We start from the raw sequence: 14,549 nt of genomic DNA on the forward strand, positions 1-14,549 counted from the left end.
ATACTTTAGGTGTTGGGAATTCAGGACTTAGAGGACAGAGAAGATTAAATCCCATCTGTAGATATTCTTTAAGTAACAGAAGAGGCTCTCCTCTTTGCACACATGTCAGAATGACACACACTTGATGAATGACACTGGCAAACCAGAAGGAGTTGATTAACTTCAGCAATGTCTTGTTATAGGATTGCAGGCAACCTTTTTTTTTCCTTCTTTACTCCTTTTCTGAATTTTCTTTAACGAAAAGATATTACTTTTGTTTGTGTCTTTAAGTAGTAAATGCTCCTTAATAAGATAAAGCTACCCTTGGGTCAAGACAGTAATAATAGTAGCATTCTTTTTATGATATTTACTATCAAATTGTGCACTTCAAATATGTGCAACTTATGCCATGTAATTTGTACCTTAATAAAGCTGGGCTTGTCTTTTTTTTTAAAGAGTCATAATTGAAAAGATAATTTTTGTAGTGGCAGTATGACACAGTACAGTGAAAACCTAAAACAGATAAGTCCTTCTGAGATTCAGGAAGATTTCAAAGAGCAGGTAACTCTTGAGCTTTTTTGTTCTGAGCCTTGAAGAAAGAATGAAGTTTGCCAAGCAGAAAACAGAAAATGGCAGGGTGTGCACCCCAAGGACAAGGAAAAGCTGCAAAGGCTTGACGTACTCTGGCAGAGCAATCGTGACATCCCTTTCAGCCCTAGGTTATAATATTTTATATACACATCATCTCTACTACTAACCTGCCAGACACCCAAGCCCTGTCGTCAGGGATTTGGTGCACTCACTCTGTAACTCTTAAGGTGCCTGACAGAACATTGTAGCCCTCACAGAGTGCTCCCAGAGGAGTCTGAAATAAAAATGCACAGACGGGATTAGCAACTCCCTAAGCTACTTATGGAAAACTTAGTCAGGGCCTTTGAGAGAGAGGAGAGAGAGAGAAGGCCTTTGAGACAGAAGCTGTAGGTGTCTGGGTGTCTGGGTGTCTGGCTAGGGTGGCAGGAAGTATAATATGGGAAGGACTTAAGTGCCTGGGCCTTCAGGAAGGAGAGGCTTTGTTTCTCTCCACTCTGAACCCAGCCTGGCTCTGGCTCAGTGAAGGATGAAGGATCTGTACACTTTGTGGCAGCCTCAGGGTTTTGCAGCTATGTGGGCAGGGCAGGATTCCTTTAAGAAGTGGTAGCCGCAGGCCCTGTTGTTGGCCAGCAGAGACCTAATCAAAATGAGGACAGTGTCTTGTGGACCTAATCTTGGGAGAAGCCTCATAAGGTAACTCATACCCTCCACCAGCCAACTGGCCACGTGCTAGCCCAGTGTCAGTGAGGATGACAAGGGGACATCATTCATACCCACAGAGCAGCGTGGTCTAGAAACACCGGGATTAGAGTCAGTATTTTCAAGCTAATATTGGTTGGTTCAGTGCGCCACCCAGAAGACATCAGTTATGACCATGACATAACATATTAGGACAAAACCTTTATTTTATTTTGCCTCTCCAGAAGTTTCCTTCTTTCCAGAAGAACAGACTTTTATGGTGATTTTTTTTTCACCAATTACTTTAACCATTTTCTACCTCTCTTCACTACCCACACAATAATCATCATTAATTACTCAAATGTTTTAGGTAAAATTCCAAGTTCAAGATCTCTTAAATATATGTTCTTGCAGTATGTAATTATAATTCAGGTTATCCATGAACTTATTTTTGGTTCTCTGCTCAGAGTCTATGGTCTGTAGTCATCATCTGAGCTTTAGGGTATCTAACATGCACCAAGAAATAAAATGAACTATTGCCCAAGAGTGCCAGGAAATGGTCTTACAGAAATTCCTACTTTTTCTTTTAAGAATGAACTTAATGCTGAAAACTATCTCAGTTGTCATTCTTGTCTATTTGATGGTGAGTGACTATTTACCTCTCTAGTAGAAGACACCTTCAAAATGTCAGAATCTACCCACAGCTCAAAGGAGTCGACTACATGGGACTCAAAGTACTTTCCACGTATCAAAACTAACATTAATTTATGTTCAGATATAAACTCTAAATTAATCAGAAATGATGGAAAACACACAAGTCCATTTGAAGGATTTAACCGTGGGCGTCTTCTTAGTAACAACTATCCAAAGTAAGGCCAAATCATTTACTTATGAGGATTATACTTTAGCCCATCATTTCAGGAACAGTATTTCATCTAAATACACTGTTTCCAAAACCTGAATCTCAGGTTGAGAGTTGAAATTCTTCTTTTTCTTCAAATGAATAGCTCATTATTACCAGCATTGATATTAAAAGCATTTGTGTGTAATTCAGTCAGTTTACCAGAGTGGGAATCCCTTCCCTTCCTGACTTTCCCACCCAGCCCCCATCTAGCAATCTGACTGGTTTTGTACTGTTCCAGTGGGATTCCTTTTTAAAACATCACATGGGTTTGAATATGCAACACGTCACATTAAAGGACATCTCCTGTCCCATGACAAATATATTCTTAGAGCAAAGTTCTAGTAAAATATTTTAAACTATATCATAGAAGTAGATTCCATTTCACTGGATTTTATGTGCTGCTGCTTTTTCTTTTATATTCCTACCATCTCTATTAATTCATTCTTTCATAACTGTCCCTTGTATTTCATGCTAAATGAGAATTTTTCAAAGAAAAAGGATGTGAATTCCCAAAACTAAATTTAGAATTTTACTTTAATGCAAATAAAATCAGGTTTAATCACTATTTACCTAAACAGTAACTAAACTCAAACTACTATAGAGTCCTGGCTTTCCACCATTTCAGGTAAGTGGAAATCTGTAGTAATCTTTCCATTCACCAATATGAGACTGACAATAATTGTTCAGTGCAGTGTCCCTGGAGGAATGGTTGTCAGCCTCATCTGCAGAAAGATGATGAGAGTAAAGATTCAAAGGGAGGTAGTTTAGATTAAAAGTCAGCAATATAATAAATCTTAACAAAGAAATCAAATTTAGTAATGTGAACTAAAACCATAAACCTCATGGAAGAAAACATAGAGACAAATTTACGACTTTGGATTTGACAGCAGATTCTCAAATATGACACCAAAAGCATGAACAATAACAACAAAAATGAAATAAACTGGACTTCATTAAAATTAAAAACTTCTGTGCATTAAAGGACATTACCGGTAAAGTAAAGACAGCTGACAGAATGGGAAGAAATATTTATAAATCATATGTCTGATAAGGGTCTAGTATCCAGAATATATAAAGAACTCTTTCAACTCAACAACAAAAAAGCAAACAACCCAGTTTTTAATGGGCAAAGTACTTAAATAGGTATTTCTCCAAAGAAGATATAAGATGCCCAATAAAAACATGAAAATGTACTCATCATTATTGGTCCTTAGGAAAATATAAATCAAAACCGTAGTGAGAAAGCACACACACTAAAGACAGCTATGGTAAAATTTCTAAAAGTTAAAAGAAAATGACAAGTATTGATGAGGATATGGAAAAATCAGAACCCTCATACATGGCTGGTATAAATACAAAATGATTCAGCCACTATCCTCATCAGGTTGGTAGCTGCTCAGAAAGTTTCATATAGAATTACCCCCCTATGGCCCTACAAATTCCATTTGTAGTCTGTACCCAAAAGGATTGAAAACAGGGACTGAAACAATTACATACACAAATGTGCTCATAGCGGCACTATTCACAATAGCCGAAAGGTGAAAACAGCCCAAATATCCATTAACGGATGAATGGCTAAACGAACTATTGTGTATATATAGAATTGAATATTATTTGGCCATAATAGGAATGAAGTACTGGATGAACCTCCAAAACATTATGCTAAGTGAAAGAAGCTAGACACCAACGGTCACATATTTTGTGATTCCATTCCCTAAAATATACAAAATAGATAAATTCATAGAGACAGGATGCAGATCAGTGATTGTCAGGGAGTGAGAGGAGGGGGGAATGAGGAGACACTGCCTAATGGGCAAGGAGTTTTATTTAGTAATGATGGAAATATTTTGCAACCAAATAGAGATAATGGTTGTACAACATATTGTGTACCCTACATGCCACTGAACTGTTCACTTTAAGGTGGTTAATTTTATATTCTGTGGATTTTTACCTCAGTAAACAAAATGTCTACAACACAAAAGGGAAATGGTTGTGAACTGTTTTACCAGAACTGCTTAGCCAACACATTGATATAAAAGTTTCTCATTACAGTAGCTGGTAGATAGAGATCATGATTAGAGATTAGGGTCTGGATGACCAGTAGTAGTCCTCATATTCAACTTATATTTTGAAAGTCAAAATAAGAAAATTAATTGATATTTCTTGTTCTTTTAGGATACTCAACTTGTTTCCTCCGGACACAATAATCCAAGTAAGAAAGACCTCTCTACAGCTTCATATGTGAGGGGTGGGAGATGCAGCGGGAGGGAGGAAGGGAAGATGCATGCAACAGATGGTAGGTTGAGAAGAATTTCACTAAAAAACAAACTCAAGTAGGGGAAAAGAGGACCATTTGTTCAAGTACCACCCAAATGGATAAGATTCAGGGTGATCTTGAGTGCTCCTCCATCTTTATTCAAGGGAAGGAGGTGCCAAACTTAAAATGGTGAATTTCAAAGCAATCCTAGGAGGAAGGAACATTATGCTGTATTATAGTTGGTCTCTAGTACATGTGGAGGGATAAAAACCTTTAAAGACAACTAATGAGTCATCTAAATTGAAAAAAAAATGAATGGGCCAAGAGAACAAATTAGAAGACCTCAAGATAAACGGCCTTAGAATCCATGAAAATGTCATGCCCTCCCCAGAGATAGGCTGTAAGGCCAAGAAGGAATTTTCTTATTGAAACCAGTGTGCAATAAAACACGTTGGTTTTATCATCAAAGAGAAAATCCTATCATTTCATGAAGTAGTGTTTTAATTCTCTTCTTGGCATGAAGTAATTTGTGTTAATATCATCTTGAGCATTAAAAATGCATAAGCTGGGACACCTGGTTGTCTCAGTCGGTTAAATGCCCAGCTTTGGCTCAGGTCATGACTTTATGGTTTGTGAGTTGGAGCCCCACATGGAGGTCTGTGCTGACATCTCAGACCTAGAGCCTGCTTTGGATTCTGTGTTTCCCTCTCTCTCTGCCTCTCTCTCTCTCTCTCTCATTCTGCCCCCCCTCTTTCTCAAAAATAACTAAAACATTAAAAACAATATTTAAATAAAAATGCATTAGCTATTCCATCCATGTCATGAAAGCACATTCACAAAGACTGGGCATCACTGTTAGTCTCAAAACCAGCCAGTCAGCTGAGAGCACCCAATTACAAAGCTATGTTAGAACATGAAAATCACTCTGAGCTAGTAAATGTGTCTTTGGAACTGAGGCTCACCCACTGAGCATCTGTGAGGCAGAAGGCTTGAGGAGAAAAGACGTCCAGACAAATGTGTTAGGAAGCTTCAGACTTTTAACACACAGCCAGAAAAAGGACAGAGTGGGGGAATGATGATGGCATAATGATGCAAAAGCAATATCATTTAATTATCCCACCCTCTTTGGGGATTTGCTGAAAGCACAAGCACTGGTGAAGTGGTGAAAGGCCAAGGGACTTGAAATCTAAAGAAAACTATAAATTCACTGGTAAGAAAAGGAATTAGAAGAAATGCCTGATTAAGTCCTTCATGAGATGTGCAGTATCAGCATCTTATGCCTTATGAGCATACTAAAGAACATGCTAGAAAACTAGAGCATACTGAAGAGTTGCCATTACTTTCCTCACTGTTTCTCTCCATTTGAACTTAAGCAGTTCAGAGTAAAGAGAGAACATAATCGATAAATGAATATACTTTCTCTGAGCTTAGAGTTTTTGACATAAAGAACAAAGGAAATAGCTGTTGAGTTTCTTCTATGTTCCAATGCCTTGATGTGTTATTTCACTTAATCCTAACCATAGCCATATAAGGTAGCCATTACCAGCCCCATTTTATACATGATGAAAATGAGATTTTTGAGGGCAGTAACTAACCCAGGGTCACATGGCTAAATGACTGTATTCCAGGGTCTCTACCCCTAAGACAACAGACTGTATTTCACTACCTTGACCCCTAGAAGGTTGTTTCTGTCATTTCACTGTTGGTTTGAATTCTTGTCCAAGAATTATATACTGTGACTTTGTATGCATCTGGCATATTTTTATGGCATGTCATAAATCCATGTGCTTAAACTACAATTTAGATTATGTAAAGCAGACCCCATCTTCTATGAAATGTGAAGTGGCACCTGCCTTGTGTGGTACACTCTCTGGCATTTCTTTTTTTTTTTTTTTTTAAATGTTTTATTTATTTCTAGGAGAGAGAGAGAGCGTGAGCAGGGGAGGGTCAGAGAGAGAGGGAGTCACAGACTGAAACAGGCTCCAGGCTCTGAGCTGGCAGCCAGCACAGAGCCCGACGCGGGGCTCGAACCCACGAACCGCGAGATCATGATCCAAGCGAAAGTCGGACGCTTAACCGACTAAGCCACCCAGGCGCCCCATGGCATTTCATTGTCTAGGGAAATTTGTGATTGGCTTCCTCTTTTCTAGGGGTAGGGAGATTTTCTTTTTAAACTGTCTGCCAAAAGCCACGTAAATCTGTAGAAAAGTAATATTACTGTTTAAAAATCTGAGCTTTTTCTATCAATTATAGCATATTTGAAACTTTAGGAGAGCCGATGCCACCGGTAGTTCCTGTGCTGTGTTTTGTTTTTGGTTTGGAATCATTATTGTTTGGAATATTTCTGGAATTCTGACTCCAGTAAATATGTAGAAAATAGAAAAAAAACTGAACTTGAGTGACACCAAACACAAATATGTATATGTGAATTGACAGACTAACCATCACCACTTTAGGTCAGTGCTTTTTTCCTTTTTTTTTTTTTTTTTAATGTTTATGGGTGGGTAAGAGAGAGAGAATAGTATCTGAAGAAGGCTTCAGGCTCAGAGCTGTCAGCACAGAGCCCGACATGGGGCTCGACATGGAGCTTGAACCCACAAACAGTGAGATCATGACCTGAGCCAAAGTTAGACATGGAACCGACTGAGCCACCCAGGAACCCCAGGTCAGTGCTTGTTTCTTTCTGAAACTAGAAAAAGTATGTATGTCAATACTAAGGGGAAAGAGTGTATGAATTAAAGAGAAATATTTTTAATCCAAATCTTTTAAAATATGGATACTTTAGTCATTTTGTTGAATTACTGATTAATTTAATATTATAAAATCAAAGCTTTTTAAGCATTGAGAAACTGAAATATTAAAATAGATGATGTATGTCTATGTTTTTTAAAAGTTATGAGAGTGTCCTGTTCAAGAGGAAGACTACACATAAGCACCTCGTCCCCTTTCTTTAGAATCTCCATTTAACTAACCAAAAGTAATGGAAGTAAATTCATCATAGCACTGAGAACAAGAAGGGATGCAATCAACAAACCAGAAGTTCTATTGAGTTTCCATAAAACAGAAGCAGAAAGGACCATTGCTGTTTGATAATCCTGGCAGAGAAGATCATGACCCAGAAAAAGAAAGCAAGGAAAATGGTGAAACAAACAGCAACAAGTTCTAGTAGTGGTGGGAACTATCCTAGGAGCCCTAGGGAGCTCAAGATTCCATACTGCCTCTCATTCCCAAGAAAGAATAGATAGACATAGATTGGGAGCAAGACAGGAACACCTGGGTCATTCTTCTGCCAATTACCTCAACCCCCATCCCAACTGTTTCTTATACAGAGCATCCAATCTGGTTTTTCTTCCCCCAAAACCCAAAAGACAAAAAAAAAAAAAAAAAAAAAATAGTTATATTTACTAAGAAAATGAAAAGCTGATCAGAAGTCCTACTTGGGGACTAATAACTAAGAGAAAAGCAGAACAGGTTCTGAGATGACACCAGACCTTAAAAATAGACATATATGGGTGGCAAATAAGAGTCAAGTTTGCTGAAGATGGAAACAAAAAATACTAATACTCAGGGTGAAGTACTTCCTCCTTTTGTTGGAGTGTAGTGTCAGGGCTCCCAGCTTGCCTGAGGCCTCTCTTCTGAACTCTAAATGAAGCCTTCCAGTCACCAAACCCTATCCACTTACAAAGAACTCTAAATCATCCCTTTCATACAAGGCAAAGGAGTGTTAGGAAAAGATATCAGTGTACCATTACAGGGGAAATTCACACCATTTACCTTCATTAACCAACCCATTTTCATTTTTAAAAAATGTGAATATATAACCAAGGAGCATCAAAGAGAAGGAATGGCCCTAAGGGAATCAATCTATTCATTCAAAGAACAGAAGAAAAAAATTACAAGTGTCATTACAGTCCAGAAAAATTTGAAAATTTTTGTATTAAATATAAAGAGAACAGAATGGCACGAAAAAGAAGTCATTAGAGAATAAACGAGCACTTGAGAATTTAAAATATGGTCAATAAAACTTAAAATTGTAATAGAAATACCTGAAGTCTGGAATCTAGAATATAAGGTTGAAAACATTTTCTTTTTCTGGATATTAAGCAAAAGACAGATGGAAAATACAAAAGGAAGGTAAGATACTTGGAAGATCAACCAGGGAGGAAAAGTCAAAATCCAACTAATAGGAATACCAGAAAGAGAAAAGAAAGAAAATGGAAAAGAATAATAATAAAAATAGAATTCTAAGAGAAATGAAAAACTCACTATCAAACAACTCATAAACAAGAAAACAAGAGACCATAAACAAAAGCAACAAAAAACAGATGGCAGAGAATTAGACCTGCAAAGACTTGAGAGATTGAAATTATCAACCCCAAAATACAAAACAAGAGTGCTTATTTTAATTTCCAAAAATAAAAGAGGATTGAAAATGTGGTAAAGAAAGAGAAGATTTGAAGATGTACTAATCAGAACCTCTAGAAATGAGAAAATAAAAATAGAAAATAAGATTTCCTTGGTCAGGCTTAACAGCAGATGATTGGACATCACTGAAGAAGACAGTAATGAATTGGGAAATTGGACTTAAGCAGTTAACTAGAATGCAGCCTAGAGAAATGGAAAATACAAAATGGAAGTTAAGAAGCATGAGGGATAGGGGCACCCAGATGGTTCAGTTGGTTGAGTGTCTGACCTGGTTTCAGCTCAAGTCATGATTCAGGAGTTGTGGGATTGAGCCACATGTCAGGCCGTGCACTGAGTGTGGAGCCTGCTTGAGATTCTCTCTCTTGGTCTGCCCCTGTTCCCAGCTTGAGCACTCTCTCTGGCCCCCCCCAAAAAAGGGGGGGAAAAGGAAAAGAAAGGAACATAAGGGATAAAGTGAGGGGTCTAATGTATATTTAACTAGAATTCCAGAAGAAAATAAGGAAACAGAGGAGATATTAAAGGAGAAATGGATGAAATTTTTTCCGGAATTGAAAGACACTACCGCACAGATTGAAAGAACTCAATGAATATTAAACAGGATAAATAAAAAGAGGTCCACACTGGACACATTTATAGTTAAAATGAAAAACACAAAGTTTAAAAAAAAATTTTTTTAAATACCCTTAAATATCTTCAGAGAAGCAACAATTAGAATTCCAGTTGACTTCTCAACAGTATCAGTGGGATCCAGCAGACAGCAAATTTATAACTTCACTTTTGTGTATGTGGAAAATGACAAGCTGATTCTCAAATTTATGTGATAGAACAGAGCTAATAATAGCTCAGACACTCATGAAGAAGAACAAGGTTGGAGCCGGGTCTTACCAGTATTAAAAATAAGTACATATTTTTAGCTAAGTAATGAAGATAATAATAGACAAATTGAGCAATGAAACAGAAGACCCAGAAACAGATCCACAAATGTATGAAAACTAGATTTATTACAGAGCTGATGATGTAGACCAATTGGGAAAGAATGGGCTTCTTAATAAATAGTACCTGAATAATTGATTATCTATAGGGAGAAAAATGAAATTAACTCCTACCCCACACCATATACAAAAACTAACCCAGGTGTTTTTATAAAGACCTAAATGTTAATATTAAAATTACTTAAATATACTTAAAAAGATAATATAGAACATCTTTATGATGTATTTATTAAAATAAAAAAGATGTCAAATAACAGAAACTATTGATAAATTCATGTACATTAAAATTGAGAACTTACAATCATCCAAAGACACCAGAAAAAGAGCAAAAAGACTCCCACTGGGAGAAGTTAAGGAGTGTGTGTGTTTGTGTGTGTGTGTGTGTGTGTGTGTGTGTGCATGTATATATGTGACAGAAGATTTGTATCAAGAAAATGAGTTATTTTCTCCTATGAATTAAAAAAAGAACACAAAAAAATTGTGAGTATTTAAAGAGAATGTCACAGAAGCAAGCACAATATATCTACCTCATGGTACTCAGAAATGCAAACACCACAATGAAATTACATTTTACCTTATTATGTTAGAAAAATCTTTTAAATGTTAACAATAAATTAATTTGGAAACCAGTTTAAGATTCTCCAGTAAAGTTAAGAATATATAAGCCTCACATCTCACTCCTAACACATGCACAAAGAAGGAAGTTCATGAATGTGTGTAATGACATCATTCTAATGAAAAAAAAACTTAAATGTCCATCAAGGGTCAAATGAGTGATAAAATCATGGTAGATTGTTATAAGGAGTTGCTGCACAACAGTGAGAATGATCAGACCCAACACTACAATACATCATGATGGCTGAATCTACAAAATCATAAGACATAAAGTAAGCCTCCGAAGAAAGCATACAGTATGATTCCATTTATATAAAATTTAAAATCAGAAAACACTGAAGAATATTTCATTTACTAATAAATACATAGATGGTAAAAGCTGTCAAGAAAGGGAATAATTAACACAAAATTCCATTTCCAGATAGCTGGTGGGATGGCAGAAAGAGGTTTCTGAGTTATTTTTTGGTAATACCCACTTCCTGGCCTGGAAGGTGTTTTCACAGTTAATTCATTTTAATTTTTTAAAACTTCGTGTGTACACTTTCATATACATATACATATTATGTACATTAAATGCATACTCTTTGAACATTTTTTTAAGGAAAAGCATAACCTTTACTTGAGACAGATTAACATGTGGCATGCTGAAATGTAAGAATGGGAATACATTTGACTGAAATGCCAGGAACACCAGCCTTCACTTGGGTTTATGACATTCCTTCTGGTACACGTCAAGTCTTACTACTTAGTTCTTTAGTGACTAGTATTTAATCGTATTGTATTGTAAACTCTATTATTGATTTGTGATTTTTCTAATTGGCCTACAGGAAATTCCAGAAATTAAATTATTAATTAAATTAATATTAATGAGGGTGACTCATTAGTAATTACTAAACAGAATATAAATATTTTAAATCTTGGCTATGTAAAAGGAAACGTATAGCTGTGCAGAGTTGTGTGCAGTGGAGGGAGGGAAGGCAGGAGGGAAGAATAGATGAGTGAATTTCCACATTTCACTTGGTATACAGGACAAGATACTGTCAGTAGTTGATTAACAAAGAAATAGAAGGTTAGGTTATAAATAACCACTAGAGGCACTAAAAGTGATAATAGAACTAGTAAGAATTGTAAGCAGAAATGGTAGTATATTAAGTACCTTATCTCTCAACTTTGATAATGGAAATCATTACCAGTCTAAAGTTACTACATCTAGAAACAAGTATATCACTTAGCTTAGTGGTTGAAGGGCTAACAGAACTGGGGGAAAAAAAAAAAAAAGGCTAGCAAAGTCAATACCGTGAACGTGGATTACTTTCATTATAAAGAAAAGTCATAGAGGCGCCCGGGTGGCTCAGTCGGTTAAGCATCTGACTCCGGCTCAGGTCATGATCTCACAGTTCATGGGTTGGATACCCGTGTAAAGCTCTGCAGTACCAGCATGGAGATTCTTGGGATTCCTGCTCTCTCCTCTCTCTCTGCCCCTCCCTGCCTGCAGTTTCTGTCTCTCTTAAAATAAATAAACTTTAAAAAAAAAAAGCCATAGTACAGCAACTTTCCTCTGCAGCAGAACACAGCCTAAGGCAGGTATATTTTTATTCCCTTTTCAACAGTCTGTAGTCCACCTTGTAGCACAGTTGATGGAGAGTGTGTACTCCAGGAGTGCCATCATGTTACATGTTTAAAGGGCATGAATTAGGTATCATTTATCTTTATCCTTGCCAGAATGCCAAATGTTTGAGTCCTCAATGCACTTATTGGATTAAAAGTATAGCTATTGTAAGTTTTTTAAGTGGCCTATTGAGACCATCAGCTGTTTCATACCTCAAACTGTATATTCATCTCACTGTTGAGTGCACCTTTCTCCTCTTCCTCCACTGTAGCAGGGATTCTGTATTCATGACAGGTCATGAGACAGAAGACATTTATTAAGCATGTAGTATGTGTTAAGTACTGTGTAAGGCTCAAGTAGACAAATATGGAGCATCAAACTGAAAGTATGCATATAATATGCATATATACATACCTATGCATTTAAAGGTGTATGCAGATATATATTTCCTAGGACTCATTTTTTGTGCCATCTTCCTCTCTGTAATTCTATTTCCACATGCAAAATAACCACACTGCTCCGGGCCGTTCTTTTATGTACAGCTTCTTAACGATCAATACAGAGATCAGTATAGTATCTATCATGAAAACAGCTGGAATAACCAGGGTGACCCCAAAAAGTCTTCTTTGGTGGCTGCAGGAAAACATCTCCTGAGCACCCAACAAAGAATTTTTTTGCTGAGAATTTTCTAGTATACATTTATTATTTTCCCTTGGGTCCTGAAAAGGAAACTATGATTCTTAATGGGCTTATGCACCTAAACATTTCAAGTTGACTTCAGAAATTGCATCACCTAAAATTTCAAGATGTTGAGAATTTTATGTTTCATTCTTTGTGAAAGGCAAACACAGCTTTAATCCCTGTCTCCGTTCTGAGCTCACTTCTCCCCCAGAAAGGTGAATTCATTATCAGCACTGAAGTCGCTGAAAATACTCTCTCTAGGACCATCCGTAAATGCCCCGTTTGGCCCCATTGTATCCTTCCTATTCTGTTTTCCCTGTTGCCACAACATAAGTGCTGCTAAGAGCAGAGATCATCAGCTGCAGCTTTGTCCCTGCGCTGATCCGGCCCATAATTCCTGTGGCCTCCAGATCCCATGTGCACTAAGGCCTGTACCCTCTCAGCCTGCAGGTTACCTGACTGCATTGTTGATCAAGGTAAAACATACTTATTCTAACATCCAAATAATTGTCTCTGTTTATAGTATTGATTTCCTGGGTTTTTGACAGAAGTTGTTTAGCAATGTTTACTCTTGCCTGCTGCTCTTGAACCTGCTGTTTTACATTCGTGATTAAGATTGTATGTGGGGTTATTACTGGTGGCTCTGAACTTGGGAAAGTAACCAGTTTTCCCAAATTAAAGGGAAAATGTATAAATATGTTTGAGAAATCAAACGTCCGTTTAGGTTTGTCTTACATAACGCAGGTGTTACCACTCTTATTTTGGCATTCTGGAAGGAAGCATGGTTACTTAGTGGAAAAATGATCCTGGAAAGAACTAAATTAGGTTATTTTCTAGCACTAGAACCAGTTGATGAGGACTTACATGTCTCCTATATAAGTGCACCACAGACTGGCCTGGAAGACAAAAATATAGTATCGAACTATGAGCTTGAAAACAAGTTTGTTAATTTGCTGCCTCTACTTTTATTTCAAAATGGGTTCCTTTATACCGGGGCTTTGTCTAATCAGTGTTTGTTATCAAGGCACTTAAATCAGTTTTGTGGCTTTTTAACAAAGTGACTATCCGTCATGGTTTTTCTGGCACTCTGTAGAAATATTAACCCAGAGTTATGTCTGAGTTAGATGTGTGAACTATATATATAACTGTGCCTTTTTTTCTTCACAACTGTTTAATTTTCTGTAAAAAAAAAAAAAAGAAATTGTAAACTTTACTTTTTTTAAGTTTATTTATTTTGAGAGAGAAAAACAATGGGGGGGGGGGGAGCAGGGACAGAGAAAGACAGACAGAGGATCCAAAGTTGGCTTCACGCTGACAGCACAGAGCCCAACACAGTGCTTGAACTCACAAACCATGAGATCATGACTTGAGCCGAAGTCAGATGCTTAACTGACTGAGCCACCCAGGTGCCCCTGTAAAGTTTACTTTTGAGTTCAGTTTGGATGATATCTTTGGAAAGTGTTCATTGTGTAATTTAAGGGGTCATTCCTGAGACTAGGTGACCACAAGCTAATATCACCTGCTGACAAAGGGGTCTCATATGGTGCCACTGGCCTAAAGTTCTACAAGATGTTTAGGCCTGACTTGAAAGAATGAAGCAAAAGCAAGTTGCTACCATCAGGCCCATTTCTTACCACTCACAACCTTCTCTAGGCTTTACTCAACTATTAGCACCACACAGCCATCATAACCCTAGCCAACTCACACTTGCAATCATGACCCTTCTCTTTCCTTCCCCTAGCCTCAGGGAAATAAAAAGAAGCACCTTACAAAATGAGAATGCATGGTTCAAACCCTCAGTGGCCAAGGATCTAAGAA

General features: G+C 37.2%; 1 protein-coding gene across 1 annotated transcript in view; it reads left to right on the forward strand.

Moving 5' to 3' along the window:
- The window catches only part of AFF3 (AF4/FMR2 family member 3), a gene marked incomplete at its 5' end in the record, with an annotated part of 440,051 nt that overhangs the window by 253,448 nt on the left and 172,054 nt on the right, over positions 1-14,549 (forward strand). The window contains one exon of the mRNA XM_039218000.1: positions 4,328-4,364. Coding sequence (XP_039073931.1) covers positions 4,328-4,364 — 37 coding nt within the window. The remainder of the gene's footprint in view (positions 1-4,327; positions 4,365-14,549) is intronic.

Source organism: Hyaena hyaena, unplaced genomic scaffold, assembly GCF_003009895.1.
Source record: "Hyaena hyaena isolate Hyena2069 unplaced genomic scaffold, ASM300989v1 scaffold_731, whole genome shotgun sequence".
Lineage (NCBI taxonomy): Eukaryota > Metazoa > Chordata > Mammalia > Carnivora > Hyaenidae > Hyaena > Hyaena hyaena.